This window comes from Diceros bicornis, chromosome 5 (assembly GCF_020826845.1).
Source record: "Diceros bicornis minor isolate mBicDic1 chromosome 5, mDicBic1.mat.cur, whole genome shotgun sequence".
NCBI lineage: Eukaryota > Metazoa > Chordata > Mammalia > Perissodactyla > Rhinocerotidae > Diceros > Diceros bicornis.
Window position 1 is genome coordinate 68,249,828 of NC_080744.1, and position 22,839 is coordinate 68,272,666.

Consider the following 22,839-nt stretch of genomic DNA (forward strand, 5'->3'; position numbering starts at 1 on the left):
TATTAGTATTTTTACTCCAGTGTCGTATTTTGATCCAAACTGTCATCACAGTAACTGCTGGAAATTTCTTCAGATTAAATAGAAATCCGGAGTGTGAGACTATGCATTCAAGATAAACTTCTATCTACAACTTTCGTGAGAATAGGGATGGTAGGGGATTATATTTAAAATTTTATCTTTTCCCAATGACAGAGCAACTAAGTTACTAATAAGAACATGATATAGATTCTAAGACAACAGGACTTTATTACAGCCTCTTTGAATTTATATAGCAAAAACAACAACAAAACATACAGAGTATTTCATTATTTTGACCCAAATAAAGGAGGACACACAAACAGCATAAGAACATTTGAAAAAAAGATACAACTTTGTTATTAAAGGAGTTCAAACAAACAATAAAAGGAGGTATCAATTTAGAACTTCTAAATTCAAAAAAAAAAAATACAGAGTGCAGTCCTGGGATGGTTCAAGGAAATAGATATTCATAGCTGTTGGTGACGTAAATTTTTTCCCAGTTTTATGAAGGGTAACCTAGTGATGTATAAGAGGGATATAAGAATATTATAATCTTTAGCCAAATAATGCAAGTCTTATAAATTTCTTAAAATAATTTAAGAGGAAAAGCTAAAATGATCATAACAGCATTATTTAAACCTGGAAACAACCTAAGTAACACAGAAAGACGGTTAGATGGTTAATTAAATTGTCTGTGGTATATATATATATATATTTTTTTTTTGGTGAGGAGATCAGCCCTGTGCTAACATTTGCCAATCCATCTCTTTTTTTGCTGATGAAGACTGGCCCTGGGCTAACATCTGTGCCCATCTTCCTCCACTTTATATGGGACGCCGCCACAGCATGGCTTGCCAAGCAGTGCGTTGGTGCGCACCCAGGAACCGAACCAGAGAACCCCGGGCCACCGCATCGGAGCACGCGCTTAACCCCTTGCGCCACCAGGCCGGCCCCTGTCTGTGGTATATTAACAGGTTATTGCAACTTTGTTAAAACTGACAAATAAAAAATCTAAGTTGTGGAAAGGAGGGACTATCTACTATGAAACTGGAAAAAAAATAACTATCCATATCAGGGGGAAAAAGTCAGATTCCTACATCTCATACCATACTCAAAAATCAACTCCAGATGGATTAAAGTCTTAAATGACAAAAGCAAATTTTTAAACTTTTAACAGAAAACAGCACCTCAGAAAGTTGAACGTAGAATTACCATATGATCCAACAATTCCACTGCTAGGTATATATGCAAAAGAAGTGAAAGCACGGACTCAATCTATGCTTGCATACCAATGTTCTTGGCAGCATTATTCACAATAGCCAAAAGGCGGAAACAACCCAAATGTCCATTGACAGATGAATAAACAAAAAGTGATATATACATATAATGGAATATTATTCACCCTTAAAAAGGAAATTCTGATACATGCTACATAGGGATAAATCCTGAAAACATTATGCTAAGTGAAATAAAACAACTATAAAAGGACAAATATTGTATGATTCCACTTATATGAGGATCTAGAATAGGCAAATTCATAGAGACAGAATAGAGCTTACCGGGGCTGGTGGGAGGAGGGAATGGGGAGATATTGTTTAATGGGTAACAGTTTCTGTTTGGGATGACAAAATAGTTATGAAAATGGAGAATGGTGATGGTTACATTGTGAATATACTTAATACCACTGAACTGTAAACTTAAAAATGGTTAAAATGGTAAATTTTGTTACGTATATTTTACCACAATAAAAAAAATCAACTAAAAAATTAATACACATGGTGGAATCAGTGGTAGAGCAGTAAAATAAAAAAGAAAAGAAAATAGTTAATATATTTTTTCCAACTTTGGAATAGCGAAGTTTTTAAAATGCAAAACACATTAACCAGAAAAGAAAATACAGACACGTTTAACCATGTTAAACTTAAGAACTTCTGTTACTCAAAAGGACTTTATTAAAAGTGAAAAAACAGGGCCGGCCCCGTGGCTTAGCAGTTCAGTGCGCGCGCTCCGCTACTGGCGGCCCGGGTTGGGATCCCAGGCGCGCACCGACGCACTGTTTCTCCGGCCATGCTGAGGCCGCGTCCCACATACAGCAACTGGAAGGACGTGCAACTGTGACATACAACTATCTACTGGGGCTTTGGGGGAAAAAAAAGGAAGAGGATTGGCAATAGATGTTAGCTCAGAGCCAGTCTTCCTCAGCAAAAAGAGGAGGATTAGCATGGATGTTAGCTCAGGGCTGATCCTCCTCACAAAAAAAAAAAAAAAAGTGAAAAAACAAGCTATAAACTGAGACAGTATATATATATCTATATATATATATATATGCACACACACATATAAACAGATTAGTATTAATAATATATGAAAACCTACATAAATAGACAAACCAATAGGAAAATGGGTAAAAGCTGTAAATAGTCATTTTGCAGAAGAAAACATATATATGGCCAATAAATATATGAAGAAAATCTCACTAATAAGAAAAACGGAAGTTATACCACAAGATACCATTTTATACCCACTTGACTGGGAAAAAATTAAGAAGACTGACATTATCAAGTGTTGGCAAGGATGTGGATCAATGGAAAGTTTATACATGGCAGGTGGGTACAACCACTTTGGAAAACATTTCCACACTATTTTATAAAGTTGAATCTTTACAGACCCTATGACCCAGTAATTCTATTCCTAGACGTATCCTCTAGAGCATGCATTATCGATGGGGGTGATATCACTCCCAAGGGTGTAAAATTAGTTCTGAGCAGAGTGGGGAATGGGCCAAAAAACCCACCATATTCTTTTTATGTATAAAGCACTGATATACATTGAGAACTTAAAGATATATATAGTACATCTGTGTTATTAGAATTTCATTACAAGAGGAACTAATTAGGGGAGGAAATGTCTAAAAACGGCTCTTTAGTGAGGCAATAATGAAAAAGTGATTGAGAAACTCTGCCTCAGGGATACTCTTGCACAAATGCACCAGAAGACACGTATAACAACGTTCATAGCAGCACTGTTCATAATAGCAGAAATCAGGAAACAAGTCAAGGAGCCATCAATAGAAGAGTGGATGAATAAACTGGTATATTCATCAATAGGTGAGGAATTAAAAGGTATGAATCCTTCAACCATCAATAAAAAGCAATGAATCACAGCTACATGCCACAACAAGAATTTTAGTAATATAATGATGAGTGAAAAATGCAAGTCCCAGAAAACAACATGCAGCGTTAATACCCTCTTTATATACTTTCTGTTGTAAAGCTGTAATAGTAAATAAACACTTCTAAAAATCTAGTTCCGTAGTACTCCCAAGTGAGGTCCTGCAACAAAAACTGCACAGACTCCTAGATCAATGTTTTTCAAACTGTAGATTGTCTCTCAGTGGGTCCTGAAATTAATTTAATACATCATGACTAACATTTTAAAAATATGAAACAGAATAATCAAAGTGACTGCACACAGTAAGGGTAAAGCTTGTTTTGTGAAACTTTTTTGTTTTATAAATAAGTACACACAGATCTACACACCTTTGTCCTTGGATTCTGAAATTTAAACAGCTCTGAAAACCTTAAGTTTCTTTTCTAAGTTTGGTGCAAGAATTTATGGGGCAGCAAAATCTGACCTGAAATGCCACCGATTATTTATAGCCTTTATTCTTCTCCACTCATTATGAATAATACATTTCATTAAAGAAATATTAATGTGTTTGATTATAGAGTGGCATACATACCGTATTATCTTTTTTTTTTTTATGGTGAGGAAAATTAGCCCTGAGCTAACATCTGTTGCCAATCCTTCTCTTTTTGCTGAGGAAGATTAGCCCTGAGCTAACATCTGCTCATCTTCCTCTATTTTATATGTGGGGTGCCACCACAGCATGGTTTGATAAGCGGTGCGTATGTCTGTGCCCGGGATCCAAACCCATGAACCCTGGGCTCCGAAGCGGAGCGTGGGAACTTAACCACTACACCACCGGGCCAGCCCCCATATTATCTTTTAAAGTTCAAAATATTAAAAATACCTCTTGACCTAAGAGTTTGGGATAAGAGATTAAGAAGCTACCTATTTATATAACTCTACATGTATGTGTGTAGTTAGTGTACATATACTTTTGTGTACTAAGTCGCAATGTAAAACATATTTCTGACTATACTGAGACAAGAAAGTCTGAAAGTCACTGGCCAGGTGACATTTTTCACAGACACTGGCCTTACCTCATTCATTCATTCTTATTCTACAAAACTTCAGGAAAGGGACATCCCACCTTTATGACTCAGAACATTTCTGCACATTTCTTATTTTAATTCTTCCCACTTTACTTTTAAGACCATTTCTTGTTCTGAGGAAGCAGATATTAGTCATCATTTACAGGTGACCTTTAAACTGAACATAATGTCTGAAGTTTATACCATTCCTCAATCTCCCAAAGAATAAAAAAAAGTATCCTAACCATTGAAGGAAAGTTGAGGAGGCCCTCTCATAGGCTTACCTTGAGCAGGTTTAGGACTTTCTTGCCAAGATCCAGCTCAAAGTTGGCATAATTAGAACCGCACATGTCATAGATAAACACCAGTCCATTCCTTTGAGTTTCAAAGCTGTAAACCAACCATTAAACAAAAACATTTATAAGATGCATAAGGGAGGTTGAAAGCCTGGGGCAAAAACACAGAAACAGAAATATGGGACACACCTGGGACCAAAATAACGGCCTCCCTGAACACTGGTCTTACAAAAAGATGATTTATCTTTGGTATCTGCTATGTTTAATTGTGATATTGTGATTTATAATAAATATATATTTGGTCTTCAACCCTATTCCTGGCACAGAGTTCCTAAAACTCTTGCAATTTCCTAAGTGAGGAGAGTGATAAAAGTGTCTGTTGTTATATGCTAATGAAGTGGCTTCTGGACTCACCTAAGGATGGGGGCTGGTCACCAGGGGAGCTAACCATGTGATTGGAGGGCTGAAACTTTCAGTCTCCTCTCTCCCCCAGGGGAAAGGGGCTGGAGATAGAATTCAATCACCAATGGCGAAGTATTTAATCAATCATGCCTATGTAATGAGGCCTCCATAAAAACCCAAAAGGATGGGTTCAGAGAGCTTCAGAGTTGGCAAACATGTAGAGATGCTGGAAGAGCGGCCCACTCAGAGACAGCATAGAAGCTCCATGCCCCTTTCACTATACCTTGCCCTATGCATCCATTCCATCTGGCTGTTCCTAAGTTACATCCTTTTATAATAAACCAGTAATCTAGTAAGTAAAATGTTTCTCTAAGTTCTATGAGCCGCTCTAGCAAATTCACTGAACCCAAGGAGGGGGTCGTTGCAACCTCTGATCTATAGGCTATTGGTCAGAAGCACAGGTGACAACCTGGACTTGCCATTGGCATCTGAAGGAAGGGCAGTCTTGCAGGACTCAAAACTCAACCTGTGGGATCTGATGCTACCTCCAGGTAGATAGTGCCAGAATTGAGTTGAATTGTAGAACACTGAGCTAGTGTTGGAGAACTGCTTAGTGGTGTAGAGGAAAACCCTATAGGTTGGAATTAGAATTGGAATTATACTTACTGATGCGTATTTAGTCAGATTTATTAAGTGCCAAACTCTTAAGGGTTGAGAATGTTCCAGAGCATCTAGGTTATCAAAATTTAAAGTTTTCTCCCATGTCTCTGAATCTGCCTATCCAAATTCTATAACATTCCATGTTCAACTCAAAAGTTTCCTCTTCCATGAAGATCTCCCTGATAACTGTAATCAAATGTACTATCATCCTTCAACTCCTTGAAGCCCCATCAATCTTCCCATGGATTTTTCCTGAGGATCTTAAAGTACTCCAACTTTGTGTGGCCATCTGATTCTCTCCTAGAGGGCAAAAATGTGTTTTGTTCACCTCATTACCCCCAACAGCCCCTAGCACAGTCCTTGCAAATAGGTACACAATAAATGGTCACTGAATGGTAATTCAGTGGACTGGAATTCCATCACTAAGAAAATACTTTAAGACCTGTAGGAGACTGTAAAACAAAACTCTAAGCTCAATGATGGTGAATTTGTCTCTTATGGCTTGAAGGAAGAGAACAAAGCCACAAATGCTCTTTGAAAAGCCTCTTAAAAAGTGAAGTAAGAGATGATGAGCCTATCCCCAGACTGAAGTTAGGAACACATGAAGATATGAGAAGTATTCCTCGGTCCAATCTCATTAATGCCTAAAGACTTCTCGAAGTTGCACTCTTCGACCAAGCCATATCCTTATTGCTTCTGATCTGCATACCCAAAAGGTCATTAGGAACAAATTATTTGATTAGACTAGTCACGGATGATAGCAACAGTTTTCACATTTACAATTGAGCAAATTTTTTAGCACAAAACACAATCCTGAAATCAGGGGTCTCAATGTTATTCTGTATCCTAATTGTTTTGGATCACCTCCTGGAAGCCTTCATACTTTTATCCTTTCAACAAAATCCAAGGCAGAAGCACCCACTCACGACATAGCATTTCAAAATCTCTAGTTCTGAGGTAGACCCAAGTTTCTCCCGTAGACTTAGTTTCAAATGGACCCTAATGTGTTACAGTTAGTGCTAAATCTTGACTGCTTTTTTCATGACCCCAGAGAGACTATGATTCACCAAGAACAAAGATGCTCCTAAACAAGTGGCACAATTACTGAATAAACTATCCAGGTCTAGAGACTTCCCACTTGTCTACAAGCTCATCAAGAGCCAAATTCAAAGAATTACAGATTTTCCCCTCACAGCTCCAGCCTGTGGCAGGGGATGGATACAGAGAAGTCAGTGCTAGGGGAAATAGAATTTAATAAAAAGAAGCTATGGTGCATAATGATGCAGGTTCTATATTCCTGAAAATTGCTCATCCCGTGAAAGCACATGAAATAAATACAAATGCAATAGGATTTTCACTTTTTTGGGTACAGAAGATAAAGTTTACAACAATAGCTAGTTCCCTACTAATAATTGCTTCCCTACTGAGTTGGATTCCTGAACTGGATGCTACCAGGAACACCAAGAAGTTTAAAATACAGTTCTGACATTTGTTTCAAAATAATCAAGGGTAAGGGGTGGGTGAGGGGCTATCAATGAAACAAGATTGGTTATAGATCACTTTGAAGAAGATGCATGATGGGTATGTGGAAGTTTATGATACCATTTCCTCTCTACCTATGGATATTTGGAAATTTTCCATTATATAATGTTAAAAAGAAGGTTCCCTGCCCTCAAGAAGCTTACAATCTAGAGGTAGATGAAAAAAACAACAGTATAAGATAAATGACATCATAAGGCTGTGTATAATTAAATACAAAATGATTGGTATTATTAATAACTGCTATTAAAGTCAGAGTAAAAAGAATTTTATTTATGACAGGTTGGAGTGGTGAGGCAGCCAATCATAGAAGCTGAGCCTTAGACAAAGGGCAAGATTTAGCGAAGAGGAGGGGTTTCCTCCTCTTTCATCCTGGTTCAAGGTAACGTGGGAAAACAAACTCACTAGTGAAAATATTTTACTTGGAAAAACGAGTTCATATCTATTTATCTTATATGCACCCTCTGAAAAATGAGGAGTCACAGGGTTTTTAAGAAAGGGACAGATATCATGAAAACAAAGTTTTAATTATGTTTACCTATGTGGTCCTGCTGTGAAATCCAATACTCACACAGGAGAGAGCAAGCTTTGGCCACTGCCATGCCTATATGAGAGCTCTGACTCTCTAAGCTCCCCAAGGAGGAAGCCCAGTACTGAATTTTCTGGTAAAGGAGACTTTCATTCATTCTTCTGAGATAAAGAAGCATTTCAAAGGAACCTGTATCCTGGGAATTATGCCTGAAGACCAATCACAGGAATCCGAGAAATGCCACACTTCTGATGGGGCAGTACAGGACCTCTGAGACCACTGGTCCTCTCTCCTTGGTAACTTCTCTTTTTCAGAATAATGCTGTGTGTGTGGTTTCGATATAACTCCCACTAAGCATCAAAACCAGAAGCTAAGTACTATGAAAGTAACACTAACGAAGCAGTAACAAGTGAACTAGACAAGAGAGCCCCATCTCAGACAATCCTTTGACTATTCCCATCCTCTTACGTCCATAGCATGACTAAAGTTGTGCACAGCTGTCTCTCACTATCTCAGATCTCAGCTCTTGACATATCACTTCTAATCCAGAGGACCAGCCAAAGACATCCAGAGCAATAACAAACTGTAAATGGCAATCACCAGGGAAAAAATAAAGTATGGCAGAAAGACAACATAGTAGGGTACAAACAGCTCTGGCCAAGAGTTAAGAAACCAGGGTCTTAGACTTAGTTGGACTAATATGTGATGACTGTACTAGAGTCACAAAACTTCTTGGGGCTTCAGTTTCTTTGTCTGTAGAATAGCAATAATACCATTTACCTTAGAGGGGAGAGAGAAATGACCTGAGCTGGTTCTTTTTGCTTACGTACCTGTTTACAAAGATGATTTTGCTTAACTTTATACTTTTAGGGGCGGCCCTGTGGCTTAGCGGTTGGGTGCGCGCGCTCCGCTGCTGGCGCCCGGGTTTGGATCCCGGGCACACACCGACATGCCGCTTCTCCGGCCATGCTGAGGCCGCGTCTCACATACAGCAACTAGAAGGATGTACAACTATGACATACAACTATCTACTGGGGCTTTGGGGGAAAAATAAATAAATAAATAAAATTATATACTTCTAGACTCTTCTCTCCTGAATGCTAATTCTCAAAATCCTCTGAGATAAATGGCATTATTCCTATTTTACAGACAAAGAAACTAAGGCCCCAGAGGGTTTTGAAAATCAACGTTCAGGGGACAATGAGGAAAAAGAACCAGCATAGGCAATCTCCCCTTCACTTTCTTTCAATAAGTAATTCTCAATACACTGAGGATTGCTAGTTAATTGGCTTTCTCAGCTTCTGTTATCCTGAAAATAGAGCCAAGCAGGTAAAGATACAGAATACCCACCATCTTGATAGTACGTGGAAATATTCCAAGCCCTTAAGGACATGGAATGTTTTCTATTCATAGCACTGCCCAGGGCACATCCTAGGAGCATGGTGAAGGCACTGCTGAGTTTAATCAAATCAAGGACTGTCACTTTCCCATCTGGATATAGGCCACCTAAAAGATAATATCTATGCTCACCTATCCACAGCTCTGTCTAGCAAGTAAAACAGAGCCTGAAGTACCACATGTTGGACTGACTTGTGGGGATGATGCAATCTGGCAGTGAAGAGGGCGATGGAGGCTCCTGTTGGATCCCGAACATTCTAGAGCAAATAAAAAGCAAGAAACATTTAGAAATCGAATAGAAAACCACAACAGTCACCAAGGCTTCTTATATTCTGGACAAAGGTTTGATCTGAAGAGAACAGGATGCTGGCAATACTTCTCTGACTTGCATCAATTGCTCTAGAAAGGGAAGAAAGTTTATATCATCCCATGACTGACTCTCACACCCCCTGGATCATATTCCTATGGTAGGAAAAAACCACATTCTCTTAACTCTTTAATTGTAGAGAGATTAAAGGATGGTCTACACTGGCTGCCTAGCTCATTTCCCAAGCAGGATGGCAAAAAAAAAAGAAATAAGCAGCAGGGGAAAAAAATAGAATATGACTGACCACGGTTTCCATGCTCTGCCTTACAAGTACCTTATATACTTACCTGAAAGGCTTTGGTCTCTGAGTGGAGAGAGCCTGCGTTAAATAAGGAAGAATGGGCCTCTGACACACTTATACTCATCCCAAAGGCCTTGACTAACCTTAATGGACGGATGAAGAAACTTTTCTAAATCTACTGTACAGTTGATTCTCAATAATTTCAATTATTACTAGAATAATTTTGTGTCAAACTGCACAACTGCTTCACATCTACTCTTGACTATTGAGACTCTAAATTCAGGATAAGGTGTCTAGGAACAAAGTACAAAGAAGACATCAGCTACAAAAGGAACTAAGGAGACACTACAAGAGAGGTCCATATAGACTCACTAAGATGGTGAATTTTCCACTAAGGATCTCAGAACGGAGAGGTTCCTCGTGAGGTTTCAGCTTCACAATGCCTTCCTTCCTTCGTGTTTCCTAAAAGAAAGCACAGCAAGACGAATTAATACGAAAATACTGTATATCCAGGACAACTTTATGTAACCACCAAATCTCAGAGATAAGGGACTTTAGAAGTCAATTAACTGAATCATGAATTACTTTGTAACCCTCTTCCTGGTCAACAGAGAGTGTTATCAGAATTCATGTCCAATGCCACCTTATCAGCCCCTTAGATAGGATATTTTCCTTTGAATCAGTGAGAATCCTAACCCCGAAGACCAACCAGTATGAACTATTAGAGTGCAGGGTCAAAGTTCTTAAACATGCAGCAGCACTGATATTGTACCAGGATATTAAAATATGTACCCAAAAACTGTCTGGAAGCAGACATTCTCACACATCCTCCATGCTTAGGCCTCTCCTATCTTAAATAGGAGCCAGAGCATCCCTCCCCTCGATATCTTCTCTAGCAATAGCTCCTATGACCTCATTCTTCTCATCTTCATGGCCAGATTCTTTAAGCTCACCCTCAATCCACTGCATTCTCATTTACTCCCAATCTAACTACACCACTGAGAGCTCCTGCTCCAGTGACCAAAACCTTCCTGTCACTGAATCCACTGGGCATGTTCAGTCCTTCTTTTGAATGACAAGATTAACCATTCACATTCCCTTTTTCCTGAGACATTGTCTATCCTGGACAGAGAATACTCTCTTGGTTTTCCTATTTGTTCAACTACTCCTGAGTCTCTTCTGTGGGCTTTTTTTCATTTATTTGCTCACTCAATTCACTGACTGACTCATTCATTCATTCTGCAAATATCTGTAGAGTAACTATTACATGTCAGGCACTGAGCTGAGTACTAGGAAGACACTAGTGAATAAAACAAGCTAGGTCTTTGTTTATAGTCTTCCTCAATCCTTCCCTAAAATCAAATTCAAATGCCTTCAGAGGCAAGGCAGCAAATGAAGACAGCATTAGTGCTAGGATCACAGGATAGTGCATGCCCTACATAACACATTCAAAATTCAACTTTTAAAACAATACTGGACCAAAGAAAGCAAAAAGTCTGAGGTGGAGTTCTGTCCTATACATCTTCCTATTTCTCACACTCTCCTAGGATGATCTCACCCATTCTCATGGCTCCAATATTCAGCCCTACTTTGGTCACTCCAAAACCTCTACTTCTAGTCCAGATTTCTTTTCTGAACCCTAGACTCATATTCTAACTGCTTAGAGAACATAGATATCCCAATGGCACTTCAAACTTAACATGGCCAAACTGAACTCATAGCCTTCTCTCTCCACATACCTGTACCCACTTCAGTGTCTCCTAAACTAGTGAATGCCACCACCATTTACTCTGCCACTCAAGTGAAACTCTTGCACCTCTTTCCTCACAGACCAGTTTAAGCAACCTGTGCAAGTGATTTTACTTCTAAAATATGCCCACTTTTTCTCTATCTCCCCTGATGCTATGCTTAATGACACCACAATCATCTCTCTCTCAGTAAGTACAACAGCCTTCTAATTGGCCTGTCTCCAGTATAGTCCTTCTGATCCATTCTCTAAAGCACAGTGAGGAAAATCTTTCTAGAATGCAAATCTGATCGAGTCATTCTGCTGTTTATACCTTCAATGAATTTCTCTGCCCTTAAGAAAAAGCAGATACTCTCTGATCTAGCTTTGTTCACCTCTGCTGCTCAGTCTCTTGCCATGCCCCCATTCCTTCTCAGCATTTCTGCAGAGCTCAATTTCTCTCTTGCCACTAAGCATGTGAACTTGCTGTTCCCTCTGCCATACTACCCTACCTGTCTGATTCCTACTCATTCTGCAGATCTTATTTTAGAAGTCATTTTCTTCAGGAAGGCTTCCTTGACCCTCCTAACTAAATGTGCTTTCACAGAACCCAGTACTGGCCTATCATAACATTTCTATAATTGTTTACTCTCTCTTTCTAAATGGTAATCTCTGCACCTGGAACACAGTAGGTATACAGTAAGTATCTGTCGAATAAATGAACAAATATTGAATGAAGTAACCCACAAGATCGGGGCAAGTGAGCCTGAGTCTTTTTTTTTTTTAACTTTATTTATTTATTTATTTTTCCCCCCAAAGCCCCAGTAGATAGTTGTATGTCACAGTTGTACATCCTTCTAGTTGCTGTACGTGGGACTCGGCCTCAGCATGGCCGGAGAAGCAGTGCGTCGGTGCGTGCCCAGGATCCGAACCCAGGCTGCCAGCAGCGGAGCACGCGCACTTAACCGCTAAGCCACAGGGCCGGCCCGAGCCTGAGTCTTAAAATAATCTTAGTGCTTTTTGTCCTCCTTTCCCTTTTTTTTCTTTTTAATTTAGGGAGATTCTGTACCTCTTCAGAAGGATTTTCTGACTCCAATGTAGGGCTCTTGGATACTGATTCACTTTTTTTTTTTTTTTTTATGGGAGTAGGGGGAACACTTAGAGAACCACTGTGTGTGTAGAGTGTGGCAGAGAGAACAGCAACATAGAGAGCCCAGCTGCCACAGGTCTGGTCCACCTTTGAGCTACGTACTCTGTAGGAGTGGAACAACTCTTCGGCTCGGAGCACATCAAACTTCCGGGCCATGAGGAACTTGACAGCCACATTCCAAGACAGAGGGGAAACATTGTACCGAACTGTCCACTTGTTAATCTCTTCAAGAAATTGCTTGGTGGCCTGTTTGATAAAGAAAGTAAAGAATAATTAATAAGTAGAGAACATATTTTTGGAAACAAAAAACAAACAAGAAAAAAATATCATCCTTTCCCCAAGGAAGTCTGAAACCAAAGTTACTACAGGGAGCAGGGAAAGACAAAAGTTGGAAACAGGTCTGAAACCAGAAATACATAGTCAACATTCATAAAACTCAAAGAGGCCAGAAGCCAGAGCCAGGTTCAGAGAGCGGGGCTTAGCACAGGGATGCATGAAGAAATAATGAGGCGGGAGACCAAGGCTCTCAAATGAGATGCAAATTACTGGCCCCAAAGCAAAAAACAGCAGAGTTTGGGTTTTTTGTTTTTTTTGTTTTTGTTTTTGCTGAGGAAGACTCACCCTGAGCTAACATCCATGCCAACCTTCCTCTATTTCGTACGTAGGACACCGCCACAGCACGGCTGGTGAGTGGAGTAGGTCTGCGCCCGGGATCAGAACCCATGAACCTGGGCCGCTGAAGCAGAGCACGTGGAACTTTAACCACTCGGCCACAGGGCCGGGCCCAGAGTTTGTTTTTTTAAGGTTAAAAAAAAGGTGGATGGTCTCCCCGAAGGGTTATTGCATAATGCGCAGTATAGTACTGCAGTCTCGGCTGCGGCTTTGGTTGCACAAGCCAATTGGACACAGCAAAACAATCAGAAAATGGTTTTGCCTTTGGAATTAGCAGTACTATTTGAGAGCAGCGAAACTATTAGGAAGATTTTAACAAATCAAAAGGCCAACTGTTCTTTGTACTGACTGACCCCACAGGACCTCCTTATGCTTCACATGGTAGCCCCAAAACCCAAAAACCAGACACTAGCGCCCAGAGAGTTAACAGCCATTAACAGCCCCTTTGGATAGTGGTTTGAGAGGGGTAGTGAGCCTAATATTGGGTGAGGGGTGGGAAATTTTCATTTTCACTGTTTGATCTCAAGCCGGCAAGATGCCATTTCTGGAACTGTTTCTATCTCTTGATTATATTCTTTTATCCTCTCTCACTCTGTTTTTCCTTACATTTATAACCAGTTTCTGCTGTAGCCAAACTACCCATTTCTTCATTTTAGAATAAGATTTACAATGGGATTTTTTGCATGCATATTCTAAACTGCTAAATACTTTCTGCATGGCTATTAGGTTCCTTCCATCCAGAACCGTCTCTGACATGTTGGTCCAAAATGTGATCAACTTGATGAGAATTCTGAAATGTAATTGATCAACCAATCAACTTACAGTTAAGATGTATTTATTAAACTATTATGCATTTATTAACTATTTGTTAATATCTATGCTAAGAAGTATAAGGAATACAAAAATGATGTTTGCTTCAAAAGGTGTAAGACTAACCTACTATGTGACCACAGACAAGGTAATTCTCTCTTCACCACTAAAGTTTTCTATTGAAAAACGAGAGGAGAAAACAGCAATGACCTACTTCAGAGCCTTGGCAACAAGTCCTATCTCACAAATACAATCCACATTGCTACATATGTGTTTAAACAACTAGGCAAACTAGACTCCCAGAAGAGTCAGCAATATCTCAGGACAGCGCACCTGATTCATCCTCCAATTTCTAGGAAAGGAAAAAGGTACTTATAAACCAGAGTGAAATCTAAGAGGCCTGAGGCTGCACCTGAGTTTTAGAACCTTCCAACTAAGGCAGTGTAACTTACACTACCAGAAAAGGAGAGAACCAGCAAAACAAATCAGGCAAAGTGCGCTAAAAGAGCCAAGAAATAAAGGCCATGAAGAAAAGCTTTCAAACGATCACTCTGGCCCAGAACCAGTTGAAGTCAGACCAGAGAAATGAGTCCCAGAGAAGACAACAGGACAAACTTGAATGCTCCACCAGAAAACAGTCTGACTTGCCTCTGTGGGGTGAGAGGCCAGCATCAGAATGAGGAAAGACGGAAGGGAAAAGAAGAGAAGTGAGCACATAAAGATCCCAGAAACAAAACTTCAGCCACTCCGGAAGATTTTGTGAAGGGTATTTGTTTTTTAATTAACATATTATCTTTTAAATCCAGACCTCTCCTGGGCTTCTCTGAAGCTGCTTGTAGAATAAAACACCAGAATAATAGAACATACTTTTCCCCTTTTTCTAATAAAAACAATAAACAGACAAATCAATATGTAGGCAGGAGGGGAAAACATAGTTAAATGACCAGGAGGTGATATGAACTCATCAAATATCCAACTGTTAAGATGATTTTTCACTTTTCATAAATAAGCCATATCCCAATAAGAGACAAGCAGGTTTCACATACTACTTTCAATGTGCATATTGGCTCCCTTCTTATTAAACTCAGTTCCTTCAAGGTTCTCAATGTCCTGTAGCTCCCAAGAGCCGTTGCCTTGAGCTGACCTCTGTCCCCTGCTGGTCAGGATGTTATTCTTGGCTTTAAGCACGGGAACAATTCCTCCTGATTTGGCCTGACTAGGCCTTGCATGAAGAAAGTCCAGTGTACTGTAAACAATGATGTGATATTTACAGACACAAATACACACATACACCACCTGCTATGTTCAGCCTCAGATTCACTCTCCTGTATCCCCATCCCTCTGGTGGAAGAGATGAACCTCTGAAAGAAGTCAGAAAGGATGGTCTCTCTCTAGACAAGCCTTTCTCTAGACAAGCCTTTCTCTAGACAATTAATCAGATTTCTCCCTCTGTTTACACATGGATTTGGCACAACCACTGAGTAGAGACCAATTTGTGGTTACCAGAAAAACAAGTCCCATATATTTTTTTTTTGGTGAGGACGATCAGCCTTTAGGTAACATCCATGCCAATGCCAATCCTCCTCTTTTTGCTGAGGAAGACTGGCCCTGGGCTAACATCTGTGCCCATCTTCCTCCACTTTATATGGGACGCTGCCACAGCATGGCCTGACAAGCGGTGCCTCGGTGCATGCCCGGGATCCGAACCTGGGCCACCAGCAGCAGAGCGTGTGCACTTAACTGCTACGCCATGGGGCCGGCCCCAAGTCCCAGATATTTTAAGGAGCAAGACCCTCTTCAAAAGGGATAACTGAAATTCCTGAAATTAATATTCAGTATATTTCCTGGTGAAAGAAAGAATGAGCCAAATGACGAGTCACAGCTTACAATATACTTTAATTCAAGGTTAGTGGTTTGACTCTATCTAGGCTTATGAGTAACAAGTTGTTAACACCTGGCAGCTAAAGAGTGGTCACAGTTCAAACAGCTTTGGTGTTCCGTTGGGAAAAGGTCTGAACTGATGTACAGAAAAACTAACATTACCACTTACAACCCTCCTCACAACCAGGTTTTCAGGTATGGGTAAGATTTGTTTCAGCGTAATCAAAAGCTTACTGTAATTACTTCTCCCACAATCGTGTTTAAATAAATAAAAACAAGTTTCTTACTTGGCTATGAGGATAAAGATACTAGAGAACCTGCTATAAAATGGCTGAGAAGTCTGTCAATTAAGTGGATTACACCCTGGACGCTATTCACTGGTGTTAAAATATGGTATAGGAGAGAATAAAACCAACAACATAGTCTTCACATTACCTCAAACTCCCAAGAGCAGCTACAATTTTGAGATGAGCTCTAGGCAAGGGGCTAGCCTCCCAAAAGGTCAAGTAAAATGTGCTGGTACTCAGTTCCACAGGCAGTACCCTAAATCCTGGATTCCAAGACAATGTGGGAGGAAGTAAAGAGCCAGACTCATAAGAAACTTGCTCTTAAAATAAACTCCTGGGATGTCAGCCACCTAACCATCAAGGAACAAGTCCACCAGTCTAGTGGGTTTGGGAGTCAGAAAGAACCCATCCTCTCACTCACTGCTGTGTGATATTTGGGTAAGTCATTTAACCTCTCTGAGCCTCAATTTCCTCATCTGAAGAGATAAGGCTTAGAGGAGACAATCAAAGAAAAGCATCTACCACAGTATCTGGTACGTGGAAGGTAGTCTCTGAATGGCTGTTCATTCTCTTTTTCTTCTTTTCTCCAGTTATTTCACACTGAAACTTTTTCAACAGATAAAGTTCCTCAGAATCAAGTGACCTCTGTTATTTCTCTCTAGCCTGTAGCAATTCAAATCTCTCTAATCCATTTTATCCAAAAGCATAAATTTAAATTAGAAACCTCCAATATGTGTTCAACTGCAAGACAATAGTTTCTAAAGGAACAACTCCTCCTCATTCAGGACTCTGTGGCAATACAGAAGAAGCAGAGTCCAGAAGTATTTATACCCCTGGTTCCATTTCTAAGTCCTTTTGGCCCTACTTTCAGACTACACTGGCAGCTCTGGGGATTAACACTGCCATCCTGAGCACAAGTCCTTTTTAATACCATCAAACTGACTAGAGGCTATTTCTCATTACAATAAAGGAACAGCTTTCTGCAGGACAAACACCACGCAAAAAATTCAGTCAGGGCAAAAGGGCGAAAGGCATGATTAGGCACATGTGTGTGGTGATGGATTGCAATTAGTATTTGGGTGGTGAACATGATGTAATCTATACAGAAAGAGAAGTATAATCATGTACACTTGAAATTTCTATAATGTTATAAACCAATGTTACCACAGTTAAAAAAAAAAAAATTCAGTCAGTCACTCTGCACTGAATACCTAAATAAGGAGAATGATTCAATGTAAAACTCAGTGTCTGCCTTTTACCAAATTTGAAGTCACCTCTGTATTTCAGCAAATATGCCATTTCCCCATTAATTTCTGTGACAGATGCATTAGTAAACTACCTTCCTTTTATGCCTGTTTTCCCACCTTTCCTTCATTGTGAATCGTTGCCTTGTTATGTCTGTTAATCCCTTTAGTCCATATCAATTTGCTAGGAAACAGAATCTGAGCTAAGACACAGCAGCTTGCTATAATGCAGCAAGGTAAGGTTTGTTGAATTTTCAAACTAAAAACTACGATCTTTCAGGGCCGGCCCCATGGCACAGTGGTTAAGTTCGGTGCGCTCCACTTCAGCAGTCTGGGTTTGGAGGTTCGGATCCCCGGCACACACCTACACCGCTCATCAGCCATGCTGTGGTGGCGACCCACATACAAAATAGAGGAAGACTGGCACAGATGTTAGCTCAGGGCTAATCTTCCTCAACAACAACAACAACACTCAATCAATCAATCAATACTACAATCTTTCCATTAGCCCTTTGTTATTGTGCCAAACATGGAAATAAACCTAGTCTCCTTGAATTAATATTTACTGGTTTATCTCAAATATTTTCATTTTATCAGGAAAATTCTGCCTTTTCTTAAAATGTGATTTTAAAAAAGCCAATGCTTTCTTAAAAAGGGTTTTAACGCTATTTGGGCAGGAAAAAGTTTTAAGAAAAATTTCTGATTTTATCATGTTATGAAACAGTGTAATAAAGGAAATTAGCAAAAAAGGAAAAGGTCACCCATAATCCCACCATCCTACACAGCTATTTTCATGTTTTTAATAATTTAAAAATTAAAGTCAACAAAAAATACTAATATATATAAATAGGTCATCATCATATAATTTGATAAATTCTAGGACAGATCTATGAACAGAGCGCTATGGGATTCAAACTCTCTCTAGGAGAATGAAAAAAAAAATCTTTTTAGAGGAGTGCCTTGAAGGACAAGTAGGAATTTGCCAGGCAGAGACAGGCATTCTAGTTAGAAAAAACAAAATGTGTAAAGGCAGGGCCGGCCCCGTGGCCTAGCGGTTAAGTGCTCGCACTCCGATGCTGGCGGCCCGGGTTTGGATCCTGGGCGTGCAGTGACACATCGCTTCTCCGGCCATGCTGAGGCCGCGTCCCACATACAGCAACTAGAAAGATGTGCAACTATGACATACAACTATCTACTGGGGCTTTGGGGGAAAAATAAATAAATAATTAATTAAAAAAAAAAATGTGTAAAGGCAGAGTCATGAAAGAACAGGGATTATAGGGAATGCAATGTGGCTGGTACGTCCAGCGTGTATGAGAACGGTGGGAGATGAGCTGATGTGGAGGCTGAGCCACACTGAGAAGGCCCTTGTATGCTGTGCTCTAGATTCCAGACACGACCCTTATAGACATGAAGGAGTCAATAGAGATCTTTAAGCAAAAGGATGAGATGAAAAGTTTGGTCCTCTTCTCCCCCCTAAAAATGACTCTGTTAGCAGTGGGGAAGCCAGACTAGAAGGAAAAAACCCTAGCAGCAGGGAGGAAAGTTCTGAGAAGGCAGGGATCATGTCTATTTTATTCACCTAGCTCCTAGCACTGTGCCTGGCACAAATAAATATCTCTAATAATATCTCCCTAACAAAAATGTATAATGAACAACAGAACTCTGAACATTAACATTTAGAGGGCACACAAGAGGAGGAAGAACCAAGAAACCTTTAAGATTTACTTTTAGAAATACTAGTGACTACTGAGTATCAATGAAACATAAATTAAAAAACAAGAGTTGTCAAATGTCCCCTACCAAAAAAAAAAAAGTCAAATGTCCCCTACCGAAAAAAAAAAAAAAAACCACCAACAGGCTCAGATGATTTTTACACCATGTTCTATTAAACCTTCATGGTACAGGGGCTGGCCCTGTGGTGCAGCGGCTAAGTGCGCACACTCCGCTGCAGCGGCCCAGGGTTCGGATCCCATGCACGCACCGAGGCAGGCACTGCTTGTTAAGCCATGCTGTGGCGGTGTCCCATATAAAGTAGAGGAAGATGGGGACGGATGTTAGCCCAGGGCGAATCTTCCTCAAGAAAAAGGGGAGGATTGGCATCGGATGTTAGCTCAGGGCTAGTACTCCTCACAAAAAAAAAAAAAAAAAAACAACTTCATGGTACAGACAACTCTCACATTACTGAAAGAGCAGTGTAATAGAGGAAATAGACATCATAACCAAAGGCGGATTATCCCAGGAATGAAAAGACAGTTTAACATTAAGAGACCTATCAAAGCAATTTTCTATATCAACAGACACTAAAGGAGAAAAAGTATATAACCTCAACAGTTGCTACAAATGCATTGAATAAAATTCAACACTCATTATGATTTTTTTAAAAAAATTAGCAAACTAAGAACAGGGGGAACTACTTTAATTTGCTAAGGATTATCTAACAGAAACCTAAGCAATCATCATATTAAATGGTGACACATTAAAAAAATTTTTTTCTATTAAAGATAGGAAGGCCAGGAGGCCTTCTATTACCACTACTATGTAACATTGTATTGAAGGTCATATAGTGCAACAAGATAAAAAGAAACCTGATGCATAAAGACAGGAATTTTAAAGAAGAGAATAAATCCAGAAGTAAGCCTATGTATATATAGGATTTTTGTATACACTCTTTTGCTTATATATGATACAAGTGATATGCCAATTAATAGGAAAAATATATTACATGAATTTGTTCATATATGCATAAAATATTTATAGGAGAATACACAAAAAACTGCTAACATTGGTCACCTCTGGGGAGAGGACTGAATTGGGGCTGGGAAACAGGATGGAAATGTAAACTATAAACTTTTATGTCTTTTAAACCATGTCCATGTACAACCTAGTCAAAAGCTAAATAATAAAATGTATATAGTTTAAAAGACAAATTTTAAAGAGAAATACCATTTGTATCAATTGACCAAAATTAAAAAGACTGATAACATACAGTGTTGGCAATAATATGAGAAGTGGGCGTTTTCACACAATGTGGTAACTATATAATTCATATCACTTCTTTGTATTCATTTGGCACTTATCTAGCACAGTTTAAAATGTGCAAACCCTATGACCCACACTACCACTTCTAGCAATCTACTGTACAAAAATATAAGCATGATGGTAAAAAGACAGACAGATTGATATACACATGTTGTTTCTAATATTTTGGCATTAGAAACAATGCTGCAATGAGTACTGGATATATGGCTATTTACTGTAGCATTGTTTCTAAAGGCAAAGTATTAGAAATAATCTAAAACAATAAATAGGCAAATGAATAAATTATGGAATGTCCATATAATGGACCATTATGCAGCCATCAAAGTACATCACAGTTTTCTGTTAAAAACACTAAGAGATCCCAAACATAGCATTAATCTGTAAAACACTGAACCAAAAACCTTTTATCCTTTTGTTTCCATGGTTTTTTATTACTTTCCTTCTAGAAAAAAATAAAATGGAAAAATATACATGAATTTCAAATTAAATCCAAAATAATTAAATCCAAAATAGTTCTATTTGCTTACTTAAATTACTACCAATATTACTTAAATTATACTATAATTACTACTGCCACTAAAACTTTCTAAAAATGAAAAAAAAAAAACCTCCAATGGGCAGCCCTCCAAATTTTTAATAAAAAAAAAAGTTAAAAATGAAAACCAAATCTGTGCAGCCATCTCTAACTGTAAATAAATGGTTCTCATTTTAAAGGCAATAACTGACTCATTTATTTTTTAAAAAGAAAAAACTTTTTTTTTTTTTTTTTAAAATGAGTATACCACAGATCAATGAACCAAGTAAAAATTTGTTAACATTTCGGTGGTTTATCATCTGCATTCCTAGTCTACCTCCAGCTGAAGTCAGTTCCTGGATCATAAAGCAGCTGAAAAATTCACACAGGAAGGCAGTGGAGAGTGCTTGCCATCAGACCTGCTTCACTTTATTTGTTAAAAAGTATTTACCGTGCGCTCAAGTCTAACTGATTTCAACTCACCTTTCCTTCACTGTCTCTATTTATTTACTCTATTTCCATGGACCAAACTTTTTTAAAAATAAGTTTCACTTTTGTCTTTAATTTCTAATGCTTTCCTTCGAAAAGTCAAAGAAACTATGGAGTATTTTAATATCTCTTAAAATTTTTTCTGATTCCTTGTGCAGGCCTTAGCTATTAGAAATTCTGTACTTCACAATTCCTAATAAATAAAACATGACACAATTCCTAGGTTCACATATTCAAATGGGTAGGCATTTCTACCTTCCAGTGATTCCCCAATTAAATCTTCTCTATCAATATACTAAATATCAAGTCCTTTCAAACAGGATACAGTAAATATAACTTGTCTACGAAAGATAAATCATTAATAGGACTACTCCCAGCAATCTGGGTAACAGTATTTTGGGAACTCACAACCAACTGTTTACAACATCCAGCGCAGAACCTTGCACAATAAGTATTCAAAAATTTTCTTACTTTAAAAGATATCCCCACATTATCAGGTCTCTCTATTCTGGTATCCATGTGTTGCAAGATATAAAATCTCTTTCTTCCACTCATTAAGAGACCAAGTGAACTTCAAACTCAAACCCCTACAAATCCCATCAAAAATGCTCAAGCCAGATAACCATGAAGAAAGGCCTAGCACCATCCTCCTGATGAAACCAAATGAGAATGGTTATGAAATGCCAGACTCTTCCATCTACTACATCAAGCACTGTGCAAGAACCAAAAAGAAAAAAAGCTAACTACTAGTAAAGGATTAACATCACACTGGGAACTAAACAACAGGAAACCCAAAGTAGGGCTGACCAAGTGAAGTTTCCCATAAGAGTCCAAAGCTTTAGGCGATACTGAAGGGCCAGAGTTAATTGAGCTATTAAACATGAAAAGCTCCTCAGTGTTAATGACTTCCTACCAACGGAAGTAAAGGGCTAGGGTTTATCAGCACTCCACTAGCCAAGTATGAAGGCCCTAGACCTGGAATAGCCAGTCTTCAATACCTGACAAACAAAAAATGTTCTATTCCTTTCAAAATGCTATTTCTGTCTCCCTTGGCTCATGGTTCCCTTCCATGTGTAAGAGAGCATCAGTCACACATTACAGTCAAGAAGGCAATTCAATCCATTCACTTGTTAGAGCAAGACTTTGCCCCTCCTAGTTCACACAGGTCAAAGAGTGTGGTCCAGCAAGAAATAATAAAGGTAGCAACCATTTGTGAAGCATTTAACATGCGCCAAAGAGGGAACTGTACATACATCATACTCAACAGCCTTGGCAAGCTAAGTATTAACAACCACATAAAGAAATTAAAGCACACAGAGCCTAAGCAAGCTGCCTAAGGTCACTCAACTAATAAAGG

General features: G+C 39.0%; 1 protein-coding gene across 1 annotated transcript in view; it reads right to left on the reverse strand.

The window, feature by feature from the left end:
• The window catches only part of PTPN9 (protein tyrosine phosphatase non-receptor type 9), a 75,092-nt gene that overhangs the window by 32,205 nt on the left and 20,048 nt on the right, over positions 1–22,839 (reverse strand). The window contains exons 2-5 of the mRNA XM_058542115.1: positions 12,646–12,789; positions 10,040–10,129; positions 9,192–9,316; positions 4,520–4,625 (exon numbers count right to left, since the gene is read on the reverse strand). Coding sequence (XP_058398098.1) covers positions 4,520–4,625; positions 9,192–9,316; positions 10,040–10,129; positions 12,646–12,789 — 465 coding nt within the window. The remainder of the gene's footprint in view (positions 1–4,519; positions 4,626–9,191; positions 9,317–10,039; positions 10,130–12,645; positions 12,790–22,839) is intronic.